Raw genomic sequence first — 19,590 nt, forward strand, 5'->3', positions numbered from 1 at the left:
ATGTCCCTGATGGCCAGGGCAGCGAGGTGCTCCCAGCTTCTGCCCTGGGAGAAAACACAAGCTGAGATTTTCCTGGCCCTGTGGCTGGATGTGCGCTGCCGCGGTTCCTCAGGGGACAGGATTGCTCTCTGTCCTCCTGTCACACAGAGCCAAGTGTGGGCCTCCTCACCTGGGGACACCCGGGAAAGGGCAGATCTCAGAACCCTTTCATGTACCTGTAGAACGTTCATTTCCCAGCAACAGGGCTTGAAATGACAGTGTGGGAAATCGAGAGGCTTCATTTTCTATTAGGAACAAGCAAAATTTAGATGTAAATAAATCAAACCCAAGCAGGTCCTTTCTACTTTTTTGTTTCAATATACAAAGGAACTATCAGTCCTAACTTTGAGTAGGTGTAATGAAAAGGAACAACCCTGTGTTGGTACCTCCAACACAACAGTGTAAAAAGAAACAAGATTTGTTGTCATCACAAGGCAAATATTTGTGTATCCACTGAAATAACAGCATGACCTGAGCATTTTCACAGCTCATTTAGGACAGAACTGGGAGGCTCCAACCAAAGCAGCAGGGCTGCAGTTGATTTGTGCCCTGCGCTAGGAACACTTGAAGCCATGGATGGCTGCTGAGGAGATGGGGCTGTGATGCTCACGTGCAGCCAAGAGAGCAAGAGCTGGACACCAGGCTCACATCTGCATCCCAACAGGAACCAGCCCTGTGCCCTGGCACCCAGAGCCCCCCGTGTGCCAGGCTCACCCCGCAGCGTGGGCAGCCAGGGGACCCTGCCTCTCTCCTCCACCTCAGCACACCCCCCTGCAGGGCTGCCTGCAGCTCTGGGGGCCCAGCAGGACGTGGAACTTTGGAGCTCCAGAGGAGGCCACAAAGTTCCTGAGGGGAGCTTCCCTATGGGGAAAGGCTGAGAAAGTTGGGGCTGTTGAGGCTGGAGAAGGTTGCGTGGAGAGCTCCGAGCACCTTCCCAGTCTGTGAAAAGGCTACAGGGAAGTGGGAGAGGGATCTTTGTCAGGAACTGCAGTGACAGGACAAGGGGGAATGGGATCAAACTGAGAGAGAGTAGGTTCAGATTTGATGATGGGAGGAAATTGTTTCCTGTGAGGCTGCTGGGCCCTGGCACAGGCTGTGGATGCCCCGTCCCTGGGAACATTCAAGGCCAGCTTTGGTGGGGCCTGAGCAACCTGGTCTGGTGGGAGGTTGCTTAGGTTGGAATGAGATGATCTTTAGGACCCTTCCAAGTGAAATCATTCAAGGATTTGATCATTCTACGATCCCTATCCACCACTGCAGAGCAGCCCTGGAATTCTGGTGGTATCAGATGGCATTCATAATTCAGAGTGCTCCAGATGGCACTGCCAGCAGCTGGAAATGAGCACAGCATGCCCTTCACCTGCTACCAGTGCTCATTTGTCACCTGCTCCCTGATGTGCCCATCAGTCCTGAGCTGTTCCTGCCTTCTGGAATTTTCCTGCTGTCTGGACTGAAGCACAAATCCCAGCAGGATGTGCACTCCTGTCCCAGTGAAGGCACAGTGCCATTCCAGGGAGGGGGCACCCCCTGACTGCCCAGGCAGGCTGGAGCTCTGTGGGGATGGTGTGGGACAGGGACCCCACCGTGAGATCGGGCTGCCTCACAGAGTCTGACAGAGATCAAGAAGAAATAGAAGTAGATATGTTGGTAGATGATGAAGAAATGATGGAGGTGGATGTTGAAGAGTTTGTTGAGGAGCTGGAGGTTGATATGGAGGATGACACTGAGGAGATGGAAATGGTGAACAAGTCGAGGAGGAGCCCATGATCCTGGGATGAAGACCGAGCCCAGCACAGGACAGGCAGGTGCTGGCCATGCCCTGCCCACAGGCAGAGTGGGTCCCCTGCTGCCAGGCTGGGGCTGGGCTGGGTGGCCCCGCTCAGGGACACGGTGCTGCCCAGGGGGTTCCTGGATTGTGGTGGCACAAGCACCACCCCTGTCCTGCCCTGCACTTGCTTTGTCCCACGCAAGCCCCGTGCCAGCGCCTGGGGCCTGGCTCCCACCCCAGCTGGGCTCAGTGCTGGTGGCAGAGTCCCGCTGTGCCAGTGTGTGCCAGCCTGGGGGCACAGGGAACAGCCCTCAGGGCTGGGCTGGAGGGGCCATGATGCCTCCTCTCTTGCAGGAATAACAGAGATTATGGCTGCAGAAATCTTTGTTTTGTACACGTTTTATATGTTGTTCTTTGATAGCTTCCTGTAAATATGTTATTAATATTGTTATTTCATTGAGCCTTCTGTAAATAATGTTTTGAAGATTGTTATTTCATTGGGTCTTATGTAAATACATTTTGAAGATTATTTATTATACCCATCTGTAAATATGCATAGCTAGATTCTATAGCTTGTTATAATGATTTTTATCATGCAAAAAAGTTTATTGTTTTTACTTCTCTTCTATAAATAAATTGTCCTTGTTTGTCTCAGGCTATGTGTCTTTGCCTTTGCTTTGGGCATAGGCAGCATTTGCACAGCTGTGGTTTCCCCTTGCCCTGGGTTCCTGAGGCTGGAGGTCCCTGGGGGTGCTGGCACAGCCACCCTGGCGCTGGGGTCCCCGTGCACAGAAGCCCCCCCAGGGCACAGGTCTCTGGGGCAGGAGATGGGCACCAGCGCTGCCAGGGCTCGGGGGGTGGCAGGCCTGCTTTGGCAAGGATTCTGACACCCCTGCTGATTTCAGTGGGGTCAGAACAGCACTCGGGCCCTGGCCCACACGTTCCTGGTCTGTGTCACACCGCCACGTTTAGGATGGCCACCAGGCGGGACATGTCCCAAGGAGGCCGTGACAGCTTCTGTGGAGGGCCCCGCGCCCTTCCCGCCACGGCTGCCTCGGCAGCCCAGGGGGCTCCTTCTGCTGCCCTGAGCCCACAGAGCAGGGCAGCCTTTGCTGATGGTTTGAGCTGTTCCTAAAGATCCTGTTGGGCTGTCTGAGACACTTGGGCCAAGGCATTGCTTCCAAGCTGGGCCACTTTGGCTGAGCTGGGTAGAGCCCCAGGGCAGGGGGCAGCGTGTGCAACGGCCCTTGGTGACACGGTGCAGCATGGTAACCGTGGAATGGAACGGGACAGGGTGTCCAAGGGCCCTTTGTGACATGGGGTGACATTAGTGTTGGCGGTGACACAGCCACACCACAGTGCCTGGTGCACGTGACAGGGCAGGACGGGACAGAGTGGTGCTGTGAGGAGCCCCCGCACGGCGCACTCACTCCTTGCTGACCCAGAGCCTTTCTGAGGCGTTACTCCTGCAGGTCACCTCGAGGCCAGACCACAGCACTCGGTGACCTGCGGCCTTCCCGAGGCTTCACTTCTGGTGAGGTGAAGCACCACACTTCTCAGGTGTGCTCGAGCCCAGACCGTGGCATTTCCTCACCGCGGTCCTTGACGACGAGTCTCCTGTCCTTGTGGCACGAGCCCCTGAGACCCAAGTGCAGGACTGGCTGTCCTGCAGCCTTGCCAAGACTTCACTCCTGCAGGTGCCTTCCAGGCACAGCTGCAGGACTTGCCAACTCAGACCTTTTCTGAGCCACCTCTGCTGCGAGTAGCCATGAATCCAGGCAGTGATGTTGAGCAGAGATCTCCGAGTGTCCCCAAGCTGACCTGGGGGAAGGAGGAGAAAGAAGGCCCTGGGACTGCCCCAGCACAGCAGCCTGGAGAGCTGGAGCAATTCCAGCCACCTCAGGAGGGTGAGCGGCAGACCTGGGCCTGCAGCCAGCTTGGCCTTGTCCCATCCCATTCCATCCCATCCCATCCCATCCCATCCCATCCCATCCCATCCCATCCCATCCCATCCCATCCCATCCCATCCCATCCCCTGGGGACACGCCCATGGACAGGACAGAAGTGGGGCTGGGGCAGACACCCTGGAGCTGTACTCTGTGCCCTGGGGCATCCCGGGGCTGTCCCTGCCTGGGGAGTGCAGGGCTGGGCTGTGTTCTCCGGCCTCTCCCGCAGCCCCTCAGCTCAAGCTGCGCTCGCTCTTTGCCAGGAGCAGCCATGGAGCGCACTCGAGAGCAGGAACGCAGCCGTGGCCTCTTCCGCGCAACAGCGCAGGTACCTGCAGCCATCCCCCCCTGGGCTGGGCCTGCTGTCCCTGCTCAGCCCAGCACCACGCTTGGAGCACTCCATGCAGTGTCCCTCATTTCTTGCCCTTCTGCTGCAGATGATTTGCAAATTCATGAAGAGAATTCGGGAGGAAGAGACCAGTGCCATGGGCACTGTGGTCAGAGCATACTCTCCCATCTTCAAAACCAAGACCAGTGCTGCCCTGCTGGACATGCTTGTGGAGGAGGGTCCTTCCAGTCCAAAGCAAGTAAGCAGCCTGTGGCCTGGCTTCGATCCTCCCAGGAATTGCTTGGCCACGCCAGCTGCTCACTGCGAGCCTTTGAGGCCGTGGCAGTGCGGTGGGAAGGGAAGCACTTCTCTGGGAAGCTGGGCACATTACTCCTGCTGGCAACTTTCCAAGTTTCCCTGTGCCTTCTCCAGGTGCTCCCCATGGTGAGGTTCATCCACCAGTGGCTCAAGGCTAATGAGTTTCCCGAGTACAATCTGTACAGGCCCCTTCTGGATCTGACAGAGGCACAGCCTGCTGACGTGGTGATGGCTCTCCTGCGTGTGGCCCCATGGTGTGACAGGTACAGGGCCCACGTGCCCAGAGGGCTCAGGGCATCCCCCTGCACAGCTTGGCTCAGGTGTCTGACAAACAGAGGATTCCAGGGCCTTGTGGCTCCTCCCTTTGTCAGCCCTGGCACAGCAGCCCCCGAGCCTGCTGCCCTCAGGGGCCAGTCCCCACAGGGCTGGGCTGCCACAGAGATCCAGTGGGCAGAGGCAGGGCTGGCAGCCAGCTCAGCTCCCTGCTGCTGCCCAGGCCACGGTGATGTGTCCCAGACCCCCCTGACACAGAACTCTGTCCCCACAGAGCTGCTACCACCATGTGGAAGAGCATCATGTGCTCGTGCAGGGCTGCAGAGCCGGCCATGCTGATACTCCTGGATGTGCTGGGCACCTGGCCAGAGCTCAGCATGTGCACCTCCGACGGGGACCACACGGCTGTCCTGGCCCTGGCTGTGAGTTTCTGCAGCTGACCTTTGCTCACCCCAAGGTCACCTCTCCCTCAGGTCTCCATCCTCCCTCCTCCCATGGCATCTCCCTGCCTCAGGCACTGGGCTCCAACCTGGCCTAGGAGCAGCTCCAGGGCCACCAGGCCGGCTGCTGTCCCTACATCTCCACTGGCCTCTCCCTGCCACGCTCGGGCCCTGCCACATGGACACCTGGGCACTGAGCACTGACTCGGGCTGCTCTGTCCTTCGCAGGCAACTGTGGTGATATGGAAGATGCTCCAGCTGCCCTGTGTCCCACATGCAGTGACAGTGTATTTCCCCCGTCTCTTGGTGCATCTGCTCTTGCAAGTGCTCTTCAGCACATTGGATCTGCCAGAGAAGGTCGATACTTTCTGGAAGAGATGCCAGCAGCAACACGGCCTTGCCATCAGCCCCAACAGGTGCTCCATGCCAGTCCTCCTGTCCCTGCCATGTCCCCAGGGCAGGAGCCCGTGCTCCCAGCATCACCTGGGCTTTGCTGTGCACACAGGTTTGCAGTGCAGACCCTGAAGGCCCTGCTCTGCCGACTGCACTATGAGGATGTGGTGGCGGCAGTGGAAGACGAGTGTGGCTGGGACACGCTGCTGTGTGCTGGCACGCACCACTGTGCTGTGGGTGTGCTGGCCAGGTGAGCTGCCCCCAAACAGCGTTTGTGCCCCGTGCCTGGGGTGCCCCACACAGTCCCCGTGGTCAGGGGCCAGAGGGCCTTGTCACCAAGGGATGGCCAAGGACACTGCATAAGCCAGGGAGAGGAGGGTGCCCAAGAGCAGCTTGGCCCCCAAAGGACCCCAGGTCCCCTTGCAGGGTGGTGGAGAAGGGCCACGCTCCTCCTGGGAGTCAGTCCATGGAGAGGTTTGTCCCGCTGGCTCAGGGTCTTGGTTCCTTTTTCCTCCCGTCAGAGCAATGCGTCACGTGTCCCTACCCTTGTGTACTGCGATTGCATTCTACCTGCTCGGGCTGCTCAGCAAAGACACGGCACGCGGGGATTTGGCCGCCATGGCGTTCCTTGTGGAGGTGAGCCTGAAGGGCAGCGCTGTCTCGCTGAGCTGTCTCCCAGCTCTCTGCCCTCTCGGTGCCGCAGCCGCCCGGGACGGTGCCCACGCCCTGTGCTGCTGCCTGGGCCCAGCCCTGTGCGCTGCTGCCCCATCACCGGCCTGTGCCCTTCAGATGTTGGAGTGCCTGGACTCGAGTGAATACCGTGACAGCGTCCTGGAGATCGCATCAAACAAACTGCAGAGCGAGTGCAGGGAGAGGCGTCGCTTGGCACTCAGAGGCCTTGTGGTGCTCGGCAAGAATTCCTCCATGGTGAGAAGGGGGCAGCGGCTGCCGGCGTGGGGCTGGGGAAGGCAGTGGCTTGCGCTTGGTTGGCCTTTGGGCACTGAGGCAGCTGCTGCCAGCTCTCCTGCCTCCTGCCTCTTGCCTCCTGCCCCAGGCCTTTGGCCTCTGGGCCCTGTGGCAGCAGGGTGGCATTTCACACACTTGTGTTCCACACAGGCCAAAAGAATGTGGGGCCTGCATGAAAGGCTCGTGGAGCTCCTGGGGGAAAATGACAGACATGTGCTTGGGATGAGCATCGCTCTCCTCAGCCGTTTGTTCCTCTACAATGGTGGCCCGATAACCATCCCCCTCGGCCTGCAGCTGGCTGAGGCGCTCCTGCCGCTCTTTGACAATGTAAGGCTCTGTGTCTCCAGCCATGGCTGCTGCCTGGGCACTGTGCCCTGGGCATTTGCAGGCCTGTGCCCAGGTGGGCCTGAAGCAGCTGATGCTGAGGTCTTTATTTCTTCCTTTCGTACAGGACGATAGCCAGGTGCAGCTGTGCTCCATGTTCATCTTTCGAGAGATGATGGATTTTCTACCAAAGGAGGGAAAAAAGGCCCTGAAGTCCCACGTGCAGCAGAGCCTGCTCCCACTCTCCTTGCACTGCCACGACGAGAACCAGCGCGTGGTTGATGTGAGGACTCGGCAGCTGCCGTGGCTCCCTGGCAGGGCACTCGGCTGCCTCCTGCTCTGCTGCCTCGCAGGCTGCAGCTCCCTCCTGGTCTTGGCCCAGGGACGTGGGTCCTGTGCCCTGGTGCCATCTCTGGGTCTCTGCTGCTCTCCAGGCCTCCCGGGAAACGCTGCTCTGTTCCGCCCGATTCCTGAAGAGGAAGGATCTCCAGCAGATGCTGCGGGTGGATCAGACCTGGAGGTTCGGCGAGGGCCTGGTAAGGGCGGGCTGGAAGCCCCAGCCCCAGGCTGGAGAAGCTCAGTGTGTGCGGCTGGCAGCTGTGCCCTGCCCAGTGCCGCACCCAGGGCCGCCAGCCTGTGCCCCACACGCTGCTCCCTTCCCTGGGCCCCGCAGGCTCTACTCCAGCCCCCTGTGGCCCCGAGCCGTGTGCCCATGGAGCCCCGGCACAGCTGCTCTGTCGGGCAGGGCAGCACCGCGGCTCCCCGGGCAGCCCCCGGCCCTCTGCCCCCTCCAGAGCCCGGCGCCAGCGGCTGCTGCCCGGTGCCTCAGGGCTGGGCGGGCACGGGAGGCCGGGGCTGGCCGCAGGCAGCAGTGCCCGGCCGAGGGGCAGAGCCCGCACCAACCCTTCCCTCCCGCCGCTCTCTGCAGCTGGCACAGGACAGGAGCCGAGCGGCTGAGCACCTGCACCGGGCCCTGCTGTACCTGGACAGCCCGCAGGAGTCCCTGCGAGCGGCGGCCATCAGGTTCATTGGTGAGCCACGAACCGGGCTGGGCTCCCTCCCTGCCCCGCCGCAGCTCGGCCCCAGCCCCGGCTGCTGCCCCGGCCCTGGAGCCCCGGCTGCCCTCGGGGCTGCTGCTGCCGGCCTCTGGCAGCCGGGCCCTTGGGCTGAGTCAGGATGCGGCAAGGGCCGGGGCTGAGCCCTGCCGGGGCAGGAGGCCGTGTGGCCCCAGGGCTGGCAGCGCCGCTGGCAGGGAGCTGTGCTGCTGGGACCCTGACAGGCTCTGTGTTCCCAGGGATGGCCGGGCAGCACCTCCGGGGGAACAAACGAGAGCTCCAGAGCATCTGTCAGGGTGAGTGAGGGCAACGGGCTGCCAGCCCCGGCTGCCAAGGGGAGCTGCAATCCCTGCCCCGGCTGCCCAGGGCTCTGCTCCCTGTGCGGACCAGGCCTGGTGTGGCCAGGGCACACACAGAGATTTCAGGGGCACGAGTGCCAATAGTGTCCAGTGGCTTTGGGCTGATCCCTTTGGTCCCTGCTCCCTCCTGGCCATGGCCAGAGCCACCTGGGTTGGCCCTTGCACGGGGCTCTCCTCAGGTCCCTGCAGATCCAGATCTGACCGTGCCTCTGTTGCTCTCTCTTGCAGCCCTTGATGACAAGGCACAGGACATCAGCCCTGCCATCAGAAGTCTGGCTCTAGAAACAGCCTTTGTCCTCCGGGCAGCTCAAGGCTCCATCTTGCAAAAGTGGCAAGATGGATTCCGCAGGGCACGCAAGAACCGCCCTTGTCTGTGGGCCCGTGGCTGGCTGTGCTGCTGGAGCTCTGAGGAGAGCTGAATTGAGAGGCTCTCTGTCTGCCGGGGCCATCTGAGCCGGGCAGGATTTTTCTTTAGGATGATTTTTTTTCCCTTCTTCTTTGTTCTTTATAGTATAGAAATATAGAATTAGAAATATATAGAATTTAGGTATAGAATTATATATAGAAATATAGAATGTGTTCTCATACCCAGTGTCTCAGGTGCTTTCTCTGGTGCCCAGTGTGTGCAGGGCATAGGGGGAGAGGGGAAAAGGGTGCTTGTGCTCAGCAAGCTGCCCAGGCGTGCAGTGGGGAAGGGAAAATGGCCAGAAGGCCCTCGGCCTTGGGTGGTTCTGCTGAAGCCTTAACGCTGCCCACAGAGGAGCTGGGCAGGGGCTGGAGCTGTGGGGATCGCTGTGATTGTGGTGCCTGGAGATGGGCACGAGGCTTCTCCCAGCCAGGAAGCGCCGTCTGTGTCCTGCAGCCCGTGGGTTGCTGGCGGGATTGCTGAGGGCTCTGAGGCTCTCTCAATCCGGCTCCTCTGGAGCTCCATCGGGGCTGCGCCGCTGCCGGGCAGGTTGGCCGGGCTGGGGGAGAGCAGAGGGGCCGGGGTGGTGGAAGCCCTGAGGAAATTGGGTGTCAGAGGCCACGAGCAGCCCCCAGGCAGTTGCCTTATTCCTGTCACCCGCTGCTCTGGTGCTTCCCCTGAGAGACTGCCATGCCTGCAGCAGAAGCCCTCGAGGCTGGGCCTCAGCAGCCCCGAGGTGCCCAGGCTGGGCTGGCTGGGGACAAGGAGGGCAAGGAGGCCCTGGCAGGGCACAGCCACTGGGTGCTGCCAGGGCAGCGGGCAGAGGCAGGGCTGGCGGCCAGCCCGGGCCCCCGCGCCTGCCCAGGCCACGGTGCTGAGACCGAGGCTCCCCTGACACAGAGCTCTGTGTCTGCACAGCTTCTGCCTCCATGGGGAGGGTGGTGATGTCTCCTCGAGCAGCGCTGCTGAGTCGCTGCTGCTGAAGCGGCTCTGGACAGAGCAGAAACGGCACCAGAGCGTGCACAGGAACGGCCCTCAGGGCTGGGCTGGAGTGGCCAAGATGCCTCCTTCTCTTGCAGGAATAACAGAGATGATGGACACAGTCCCTTCGGTATATATGTTCTATAGGCTGCAGTTAGGTTCTTCTGTAAATACATTTCTTAGATTGCAATTGCTATAGAGGTCCTTTCATTGTAAATACATTTTATAGATTGTTGCTATGAAGATTCTTATAACATAAATACATTTTGTAGTTCGTTGGTGGTGGTGGTGCTGTTGTGTAAATAAATTGTCCTTGTTTGTCACAGGCTGTCTGTCTTTGCATTTGCTTTGGGCACAGGCAGCATTTGCACAGCTGTGGTTTCCCCTTGCCCTGGGTTCCTGAGGCTGGAGGTCCCTGGGGGTGCTGGCACAGCCACCCTGGGGCTGGGGTCCCCGTGCACAGGGGGGAACCACTGGTGGCGCTCCCGGCACTGGGCACCGCTCGTGTTCCTGGGCTGCTGCAGAGCGGTGTCCCCAAGAGCAAAGCTGTCACCAGCAGAGAGGGGGCTCTGACAGGAGCAGCCCCTGCAGCAATGCAAAGCAGGCAGGAAACCTCCTGCCACCCTTCCTGCTGCAGCCACAGGGACTCCTGGGCTGAGAGCTGGCACCAAGCTACACAGATGCAAAATCCACATTCAGGCTCTGAAGGCCTTTATGGCCTTGGGAATTGCTGGAGCCAGCATCTGGGGAGCAGCTTTTGCAGCTGCAGGGGCTGATATTAAGGGCTTGGAGCCCCCAAAAGCTCTGGCCCTCCTCTGCTTTGCGTTGCCCGTGCTCAGATTGTTCAAGAGACAAAAGCCAAGCGAGGGGATCCTGCCCTGCTTGCGTTTCTGCTCCTGGAACACGGGCTGAGACATCACAGCTCTTGGCGCAGTGATGTTACAGGAGTCCTGGGACCACTTCCATTAGGGCCTGGAATGATGGAATCCTGGAATGGTTTGGCTTGGGTGGGACCCTATAGGTCCTCTTGTTCAGCCCTGAGTAACCTCCCACCTCCCCAGGTTGCTCAGGGCCCTGTTCAGCCTGTCCTTTAATGCCTCTCTGCACAGCCTGGCCAGGGCCTCACCCCCCTCACACCAAAGAATATTTTCCTAACATCAAATCCACTCCTATTCCCCATTGGAACCCATTTCCCCTTGTCCTGTCACTACAGTTCCTGACAAAGAGTCACTCTCCCACTTCTCTGTAGCCCCTTCACACCCTGGAAAGGTGCCGCTCTTGCTCTCTTGGCTGCACGCGAGCATCACAGCCCCGTCTCCTCAGCAGCCATCCGTGGCTTCACATGTTCCTAGCGCAGGGCACAAATCAACTGCAGCCCTGCTGCTTTGGTTGGAGCCTCCCAGTTGGATCCTAAATGAGCTGCAGAAATGCTCAGGTGCTTCTGTGACTCCAGTGGATACACAAATGGTTGGCTTGAGATAACAACAGCCCTGCTTTCTACTGCCACTGTTGTGTTGGAGGTACCAACACTGCCTTGTTCCATTTTATTGCAGTGTCCTAGTTTGACACTAGGCTGGACACCAGGCACGCTGGTGCTGAGGCAGTGAGATAATGCTTCAGCTATGCAAAAAGCTAGATGCAGAATTAGTTACTTTGTAAAAGGGTATGTGAATGAAGAATTGTTTGGAAATCGACAAATTTAGCATGTGATTATGAAATAGGTTGCAATATGAAGGTTAGGAAAGTATAATGTGAACATTAAGTTAAAAAATGTGTAAAAGGTAGTACTGTGTGAAGAATGGAGGAGTGAGTTTGTGCTGAAGCTATGCCACTCCCTCCCAGCATCAAATAAATAAATACCTGCTCTATAGGCCTTTATACCATGGACTACGGTTTTCTTGCCCAGCTTTAGGGCATCAGCACCATGATCAGAGATACAGACCAGCTTCTGTTCCCACAGTTATCCCTATGCTCTGCACTTCCCCAGGTGTCTGCCTCGATGTTCACTGGGGACCTCCCTGTTTGTGGCCGTCCATTGCCGTGCTCAGCAGGCCGCCAGCTGTGTTTGCACATGAGCTGCCACAGGCAGACACACAGCAACTGCAGCAGAGGCTGGGCCAATTATTTTTCTTCCAAAATGCAAGAAAGACAGAAAGGCACAAGGATACATGACAGCATCTCTGTGGAGTCTCTTTGTCCAGCGAAATTCAGTAGCTGTTGGTGTTTTTGTGCTACTGCTAGTCCCTTCCATGAAAAACAACATTCCAGGAAGGAGCAACATCATCTGACACATCCCAAGTGTTGCCACCAGTTGTTCCAGGTGCTCTGGCCAACAGTCCCTGTAGGATGGAGCACAGCCCCCAATGCACGTTGGCTTTGGCTGCCCTCTGGCACAGAAGCCCCCCCAGGGCACAGGTCTCTGGGGCAGGAGATGGGCACCAGCGCTGCCAAGGGCTCGGGGGGTGGCAGGCCTGCTTTGGCAAGGATTCTGACACCCCTGCTGATTTCAGTGGGGTCAGAACAGCACTCGGGCCCTGGCCCACACGTTCCTGGTCTGTGTCACACCGCCACGTTTAGGATGGCCACCAGGTGGGACATGTCCCAAGGAGGCCGTGACAGCTTCTGTGGAGGGCCCCGCGCCCTTCCCGCCACGGCTGCCTCGGCAGCCCAGGGGGCTCCTTCTGCTGCCCTGAGCCCACAGAGCAGGGCAGCCTTTGCTGATGGTTTGAGCTGTTCCTAAAGATCCTGTTGGGCTGTCTGAGACACTTGGGCCAAGGCATTGCTTCCAAGCTGGGCCACTTTGGCTGGGCTGGGTGGAGCCCCAGGGCAGGGGGCAGCGTGCGCAACGGCCCTTGGTGACACGGTGCAGCATGGTAACCGTGGAATGGAACGGGACAGGGTGTCCAAGGGCCCTTTGTGACATGGGGTGACATTAGTGTTGGCGGTGACACAGCCACACCACAGTGCCTGGTGCACGTGACAGGGCAGGACGGGACAGAGTGGTGCTGTGAGGAGCCCCCGCACGGCGCACTCATTCCTTGCTGACCCAGAGCCTTTCTGAGGCGTTACTCCTGCAGGTCACCTCGAGGCCAGACCACAGCACTCGGTGACCTGCAGCCTTCCCGAGGCTTCACTTCTGGTGAGGTGAAGCACCACACTTCTCAGGTGTGCTCGAGCCCAGACCGTGGCATTTCCTCACCGCGGTCCTTGACGACGAGTCTCCTGTCCTTGTGGCACGAGCCCCTGAGACCCAAGTGCAGGACTGGCTGTCCTGCAGCCTTGCCAAGACTTCACTCCTGCAGGTGCCTTCCAGGCACAGCTGCAGGACTTGCCAACTCAGACCTTTTCTGAGCCACCTCTGCTGCAAGTAGCCATGAATCCAGGCAGTGATGTTCAGCAGAGACCTCCAATTGTCCCCAAGCTGACCTGGGGGAAGGAGGAGAAAGAAGGCCCTGGGACTGCCCCAGCACAGCAGCCTGGAGAGCTGGAGCAATTCCAGCCACCTCAGGAGGGTGAGCGGCAGACCTGGGCCTGCAGCCAGCTTGGCCTTGTCCCATCCCATCCCATCCCATCCCATCCCATCCCATCCCATCCCATCCCATCCCATCCCATCCCATCCCCTGGGGACACGTCCATGGACAGGACAGATGTGGGGCTGGGGCAGACACCCTGGAGCTGTACTCTGTGCCCTGGGGCATCCTGGGGCTGTCCCTGCCTGGGGAGTGCAGGGCTGGGCTGTGTTCTCCGGCCTCTCCCGCAGCCCCTCAGCTCAAGCTGCGCTCGCTCTTTGCCAGGAGCAGCCATGGAGCGCACTCGAGAGCAGGAACGCAGCCGTGGCCTCTTCCGCGCAACAGCGCAGGTACCTGCAGCCATCCCCCCCTGGGCTGGGCCTGCTGTCCCTGCTCAGCCCAGCACCACGCTTGGAGCACTCCATGCAATGTCCCTCATTTCTTGCCCTTCTGCTGCAGATGATTTGCAAATTCATGAAGAGAATTCGGGAGGAAGAGACCAGTGCCATAGGCACTGTGGTCAGAGCATACTCTCCCATCTTCAAAACCAAGACCAGTGCTGCCCTGCTGGACATGCTTGTGGAGGAGGGTCCTTCCAGTCCAAAGCAAGTAAGCAGCCTGTGGCCTGGCTTCGATGCTCCCAGGAATTGCTTGGCCACGCCAGCTGCTCACTGCGAGCCTTTGAGGCCGTGGCAGTGCGGTGGGAAGGGAAGCACTTCTCTGGGAAGCTGGGCACATTACTCCTGCTGGCAGCTTTCCAAGTTTCCCTGTGCCTTCTCCAGGTGCTCCCCATGGTGAGGTTCATCCACCAGTGGCTCAAGGCTAATGAGTTTCCCGAGTACAATCTGTACAGGCCCCTTCTGGATCTGACAGAGGCACAGCCTGCTGACGTGGTGATGGCTCTCCTGCGTGTGGCCCCATGGTGTGACAGGTACAGGGCCCACGTGCCCAGAGGGCTCAGGGCATCCCCCTGCACAGCCTGGCTCAGGTGTCTGACAAACAGAGGATTCCAGGGCCCTGTGGCTCCTCCCTTTGTCAGCCCTGGCACAGCAGCCCCCGAGCCTGCTGCCCTCAGGGGCCAGTCCCCACAGGGCTGGGCTGCCACAGAGATCCAGTGGGCAGAGGCAGGGCTGGCAGCCAGCTCAGCTCCCTGCTGCTGCCCAGGCCACGGTGATGTGTCCCAGACCCCCCTGACACAGAACTCTGTCCCCACAGAGCTGCTACCACCATGTGGAAGAGCATCATGTGCTCGTGCAGGGCTGCAGAGCCGGCCATGCTGATACTTCTGGATGTGCTGGGCACCTGGCCAGAGCTCAGCATGTGCACCTCCGACGGGGACCACACGGCTGTCCTTGCCCTGGCTGTGAGTTTCTGCAGCTGACCTTTGCTCACCCCAAGGTCACCTCTCCCTCAGGTCTCCATCCTCCCTCCTCCCATGGCATCTCCCTGCCTCAGGCACTGGGCTCCAACCTGGCCTAGGAGCAGCTCCAGGACCACCAGGCCGGCTGCTGTCCCTACATCTCCACTGGCCTCTCCCTGCCATGCTCGGGCCCTGCCACATGGACACCTGGGCACTGAGCGCTGACTCGGGCTGCTCTGTCCTTCGCAGGCAACTGTGGTGATATGGAAGATGCTCCAGCTGCCCTGTGTCCCACATGCAGTGACAGTGTATTTCCCCCGTCTCTTGGTGCATCTGCTCTTGCAAGTGCTCTTCAGCACATTGGATCTGCCAGAGAAGGTCGATACTTTCTGGAAGAGATGCCAGCAGCAACACGGCCTTGCCATCAGCCCCAACAGGTGCTCCATGCCAGTCCTCCTGTCCCTGCCATGTCCCCAGGGCAGCAGCCCGTGCTCTCAGCATCACCTGGGCTTTGCTGTGCACACAGGTTTGCAGTGCAGACCCTGAAGGCCCTGCTCTGCCGACTGCACTATGAGGATGTGGTGGCGGCAGTGGAAGACGAGTGTGGCTGGGACACGCTGCTGTGTGCTGGCACGCACCACTGTGCTGTGGGTGTGCTGGCCAGGTGAGCTGCCCCCAAACAGTGTTTGTGCCCCGTGCCTGGGGTGCCCCACACAGTCCCCGTGGTCATGGGCCAGAGGGCCTTGTCACCAAGGGATGGCCAAGGACACTGCACAAGCCAGGGAGAGGAGGGTGCCCAAGAGCAGCTTGGCCCCCAAAGGACCCCAGGTCCCCTTGCAGGGTGGTGGAGAAGGGCCAAGCTCCTCCTGGGAGTCAGTCCATGGAGAGGTTTGTCCCGCTGGCTCAGGGTCTTGGTTCCTTTTTCCTCCCGTCAGAGCAATGCGTCACGTGTCCCTACCCTTGTGTTCTGCGATTGCATTCTACCTGCTCGGGCTGCTCAGCAAAGACACGGCACACGGGGATTTGGCCGCCATGGCGTTCCTTGTGGAGGTGAGCCTGAAGGGCAGCGCTGTCTCGCTGAGCTGTCTCCCAGCTCTCTGCCCTCTCGGTGCCGCAGCCGCCCGGGACGGTGCCCACGCCCTGTGCTGCTGCCTGGGCCCAGCCCTGTGCGCTGCTGCCCCATCACCGGCCTGTGCCCTTCAGATGTTGGAGTGCCTGGACTCGAGTGAATACCGTGACAGCGTCCTGGAGATCGCATCAAACAAACTGCAGAGCGAGTGCAGGGAGAGGCGTCGCTTGGCACTCAGAGGCCTTGTGGTGCTCGGCAAGAATTCCTCCATGGTGAGAAGGGGGCAGCGGCTGCCGGCGTGGGGCTGGGGAAGGCAGTGGCTTGCGCTTGGCTGGCCTTTGGGCACTGAGGCAGCTGCTGCCAGCTCTCCTGCCTCCTGCCTCTTGCCTCCTGCCCCAGGCCTTTGGCACAGGCCTTTGGCCTCTGGGCCCTGTGGCAGCAGGGTGGCATTTCACACACTTGTGTTCCACACAGGCCAAAAGAATGTGGGGCCTGCATGAAAGGCTCGTGGAGCTCCTGGGGGAAAATGACAGCCATGTGCTTGGGATGAGCATCGCTCTCCTCAGCCGTTTGTTCCTCTACAATGGTGGCCCGATAACCATCCCCCTCGGCCTGCAGCTGGCTGAGGCGCTCCTGCCGCTCTTTGACAATGTAAGGCTCTGTGTCTCCAGCCATGGCTGCTGCCTGGGCACTGTGCCCTGGGCATTTGCAGGCCTGTGCCCAGGTGGGCCTGAAGCAGCTGATGCTGAGGTCTTTATTTCTTCCTTTCGTACAGGACGATAGCCAGGTGCAGCTGTGCTCCATGTTCATCTTTCGAGAGATGATGGATTTTCTACCAAAGGAGGGAAAAAAGGCCCTGAAGTCCCACGTGCAGCAGAGCCTGCTCGCACTCTCCTTGCACTGCCACGATGAGAACCAGCGCGTGGTTGATGTGAGGACTCGGCAGCTGCCGTGGCTCCCTGGCAGGGCGCTCGGCTGCCTCCTGCTCTGCTGCCTCGCAGGCTGCAGCTCCCTCCCGGTCTTGGCCCAGGGACGTGGGTCCTGTGCCCTGGGCTGTGGTGCCATCTCTGGGTCTCTGCTGCTCTCCAGGCCTCCCGGGAAACGCTGCTCTGTTCCGCCCGATTCCTGAAGAGGAAGGATCTCCAGCAGATGCTGCGGGTGGATCAGACCTGGAGGTTCGGCGAGGGCCTGGTAAGGGCGGGCTGGAAGCCCCAGCCCCAGGCTGGAGAAGCTCAGTGTGTGCGGCTGGCAGCTGTGCCGTGCCCAGTGCCGCACCCAGGGCCGCCAGCCTGTGCCCCACACGCTGCTCCCTTCCCTGGGCCCCGCGGGCTCTACTCCAGCCGCCTGTGGCCCCGAGCCGTGTGCCCATGGAGCCCCGGCACCGCTGCTCTGTCGGGCAGGGCAGCACCGCGGCTCCCCGGGCAGCCCCCGGCCCTCTGCCCCCTCCAGAGCCCGGCGCCAGCGGCTGCTGCCCGGTGCCTCAGGGCTGGGCGGGCACGGGAGGCCGGGGCTGGCCGCAGGCAGCAGTGCCCGGCCGAGGGGCAGAGCCCGCACCAACCCTTCCCTCCCGCCGCTCTCTGCAGCTGGCACAGGACAGGAGCCGAGCGGCTGAGCACCTGCACCGGGCCCTGATGTACCTGGACAGCCCGCAGGAGTCCCTGCGAGCGGCGGCCATCAGGTTCATTGGTGAGCCACGAACCGGGCTGGGCTCCCTCCCTGCCCCGCCGCAGCTCGGCCCCAGCCCCGGCTGCTGCCCCGGCCCTGGAGCCCCGGCTGCCCTCGGGGCTGCTGCTGCCGGCCTCTGGCAGCCGGGCCCTTGGGCTGAGTCAGGATGCGGCAAGGGCCGGGGCTGAGCCCTGCCGGGGCAGGAGGCCGTGTGGCCCCAGGGCTGGCAGCGCCGCTGGCAGGGAGCTGTGCTGCTGGGACCCTGACAGGCTCTGTGTTCCCAGGGATGGCCGGGCAGCACCTCCGGGGGAACAAACGAGAGCTCCAGAGCATCTGTCAGGGTGAGTGAGGGCAGCGGGCTGCCAGCCCCGGCTGCCAAGGGGAGCTGCAATCCCTGCCCCGGCTGCCCAGGGCTCTGCTCCCTGTGCGGACCAGGCCTGGTGTGGCCAGGGCACACACAGAGATTTCAGGGGCACGAGTGCCAATAGTGTCCAGTGGCTTTGGGCTGATCCCTTTGGTCCCTGCTCCCTCCTGGCCATGGCCAGAGCCACCTGGGTTGGCCCTTGCATGGGGTTCTCCTCAGGTCCCTGCAGATCCAGATCTGACCATGGCTCTGTTCCTCTCTCTTGCAGCCCTTGATGACAAGGCACAGGACATCAGCCCTGCCATCAGAAGTCTGGCTCTGGAAACAGCCTTTGTCCTCCGGGCAGCTCCAGGCTCCATCTTGCAGAATTGGCGAGATGGATTCCGCAGGGCACGCAAGAACCGCCCTTGTCTGTGGGCCCGTGGCTGGCTGTGCTGCTGGAGCTCTGAGGAGAGCTGAATTGAGAGGCTCTCTGTCTGCCGGGGCCATCTGAGCCGGGCAGGATTTTTCTTTAGGATGTTTTTTTTTATTCCTTTTTCTTTGTTCTTTTTAATATAGATACATAGAAATAGAAATATATAGAAAGATAAATATGTAGAATATAGATATAGAATTATATATAGAAATACAGAATTATATATAGAAATATAGAATGTGTTCTCATACCCAGTGTCTCAGGTGCTTTCTCTGGTGTCCAATGTCTGCAGGGCATAGGGGGAGAGGGGAAAAGGGTGCTTGTGCTCAGCAAGCTGCCCAGGCGTGCAGTGGGGAAGGGAAAATGGCCAGAAGGCCCTCGGCCTTGGGTGGTTCTGCTGAAGCCTTAACGCTGCCCACAGAGGAGCTGGGCAGGGGCTGGAGCTGTGGGGATCGCTGTGATTGTGGTGCCTGGAGATGGGCACGAGGCTTCTCCCAGCCAGGAAGCGCCGTCTGTGTCCTCCTGCTGGCAGCGGCCACTGGCCCCTGTGCCCCGCTCGGTGACCCTCTGGCTGTGCCGGCCGGGCCCTTTGTGCCCCGTGGGTGCCGCAGGTGCTGCGGGGTCGCTGGGAGAGCTGTGCCGGCTGCCACAGAGCCCCGGCGGGAGGCGATGCCGGCACGGCCGGGGCTGCGGGACCGCGGCGCTGCCCCCGCAGGGCCCGGGGCTCCCGCACCAGCCGAGGCCGCTCCGCAGCAAGCCCGTGGCCCAACAGGTGCCCGGAGCCGGCCAGCCCTTCCCGGGCGGCTTCTCCCCGAGCATCCCCGGGGCTCTGGCGGAGCTGCGGGGGCTCGGCCCGGCCCGGCCGGAGGCTCCGGGGCTGCGGCAGCGCCGGCCCCGCCCGCCCCGCGCTGCCCCGCGGCCCTCCCGAGCGGCCCCGCACGGGCTCCGCTCCGCCAGAGCCCGGGGAGCTCCCGGTGCCTCCTGCGCTCCGGCCGCTGCTCCACAGCCGCTGCTCGCCCCGCGGATCCAGCCCGGACAGCCCCCAGCACTCGGCACAGCTTCCACAGCGGGCTTGCAGCTTCGTTAATGAGAGTTTACAAACACCCTGTGCCCCACCGAGAGAGAGAGAGCGTCAGCAGGACCCTCACTGACTCTGCCCAGCCCGTGACAGCCTTTGGGATTGTGTCATGAATGTTTGAAACCATCGATGGCTGGTGAGGAGACGCCTGTGTGATGCTTGTGTGTAGCCAACAGAACAGCTGGACACCAGCCCGACAGCTGCAGCTTTGGACTTCAGTTTTTACCAGTGCAGCTTTGGGAGTGGGATGAGTAAATCCACATATGATGCTCAGATCCTGCAGTCACAAAACTGATAAATTTTAGATTATTTAATTGGCCCTAGTGTGCTGCCATTGGATACTTACTTTTCTGTCTGCTCTACCAGTAGGGATTAGCTCAGACATTTCCTCTGTCAGGGATGTGTCTGCTCTCTAACCCAATCTCCTGCTCCCAGTGGGAGCATCCCTAGAACAAGAACTGAGCAGCCATGGGTTTATTTAGCCACACCTTGAGAATCTCCCAGGATGGAGACCTCCCCACTCCCTGGGTGACC

At 60.5% G+C, this 19,590-nt stretch overlaps 2 protein-coding genes across 2 annotated transcripts; both read left to right on the plus strand.

Annotated features, from left to right (window-relative positions):
* The first annotated feature begins 3,143 nt into the window (after positions 1-3,143).
* LOC147650197 (maestro heat-like repeat-containing protein family member 7) lies at positions 3,144-8,796 on the plus strand. Its single transcript, XM_086853389.1, has 15 exons — positions 3,144-3,714; positions 4,017-4,081; positions 4,191-4,340; positions 4,514-4,662; positions 4,947-5,094; positions 5,341-5,528; positions 5,618-5,755; positions 6,027-6,141; positions 6,295-6,432; positions 6,622-6,798; positions 6,923-7,078; positions 7,230-7,331; positions 7,724-7,826; positions 8,090-8,146; positions 8,438-8,796. Exons 1-15 carry the CDS (start codon positions 3,576-3,578, stop codon positions 8,626-8,628), a joined length of 2,016 nt encoding a protein of 671 aa, XP_086709515.1. The 5' UTR covers positions 3,144-3,575; the 3' UTR covers positions 8,629-8,796.
* Positions 8,797-12,527: 3,731 nt separating this feature from the next.
* On the plus strand, positions 12,528-18,148 carry LOC147650198 (maestro heat-like repeat-containing protein family member 7). Its single transcript, XM_086853390.1, has 15 exons — positions 12,528-13,108; positions 13,391-13,455; positions 13,565-13,714; positions 13,888-14,036; positions 14,321-14,468; positions 14,715-14,902; positions 14,992-15,129; positions 15,401-15,515; positions 15,669-15,806; positions 16,009-16,185; positions 16,310-16,465; positions 16,624-16,725; positions 17,118-17,220; positions 17,484-17,540; positions 17,832-18,148. The coding sequence occupies exons 1-15, from the start codon at positions 12,970-12,972 to the stop codon at positions 18,020-18,022; spliced, it is 2,016 nt and encodes a 671-aa protein (XP_086709516.1). The 5' UTR covers positions 12,528-12,969; the 3' UTR covers positions 18,023-18,148.
* The last annotated feature ends 1,442 nt before the right edge of the window (positions 18,149-19,590 follow it).

Source organism: Cyanistes caeruleus, chromosome 16 (genome assembly GCF_971803275.1).
Source record: "Cyanistes caeruleus chromosome 16, bCyaCae1.hap1.1, whole genome shotgun sequence".
NCBI lineage: Eukaryota > Metazoa > Chordata > Aves > Passeriformes > Paridae > Cyanistes > Cyanistes caeruleus.

Bases quoted from the DNA above. Each gene is read 5' to 3' on its own strand.
- LOC147650197 (XM_086853389.1), top strand. From the start codon at position 3,576: ATGAATCCAGGCAGTGATGTTGAGCAGAGATCTCCGAGTGTCCCCAAG. The intron at 5,095-5,340 runs GTGAGTTTCTGC...TGTCCTTCGCAG, and splicing joins CGGCTGTCCTGGCCCTGGCT to GCAACTGTGGTGATATGGAA. The intron at 6,142-6,294 runs GTGAGCCTGAAG...TGTGCCCTTCAG, and splicing joins CCATGGCGTTCCTTGTGGAG to ATGTTGGAGTGCCTGGACTC.
- LOC147650198 (XM_086853390.1), top strand. From the start codon at position 12,970: ATGAATCCAGGCAGTGATGTTCAGCAGAGACCTCCAATTGTCCCCAAG. The intron at 13,715-13,887 runs GTAAGCAGCCTG...TGCCTTCTCCAG, and splicing joins GTCCTTCCAGTCCAAAGCAA to GTGCTCCCCATGGTGAGGTT. The intron at 16,726-17,117 runs GTAAGGGCGGGC...CGCTCTCTGCAG, and splicing joins GGAGGTTCGGCGAGGGCCTG to CTGGCACAGGACAGGAGCCG.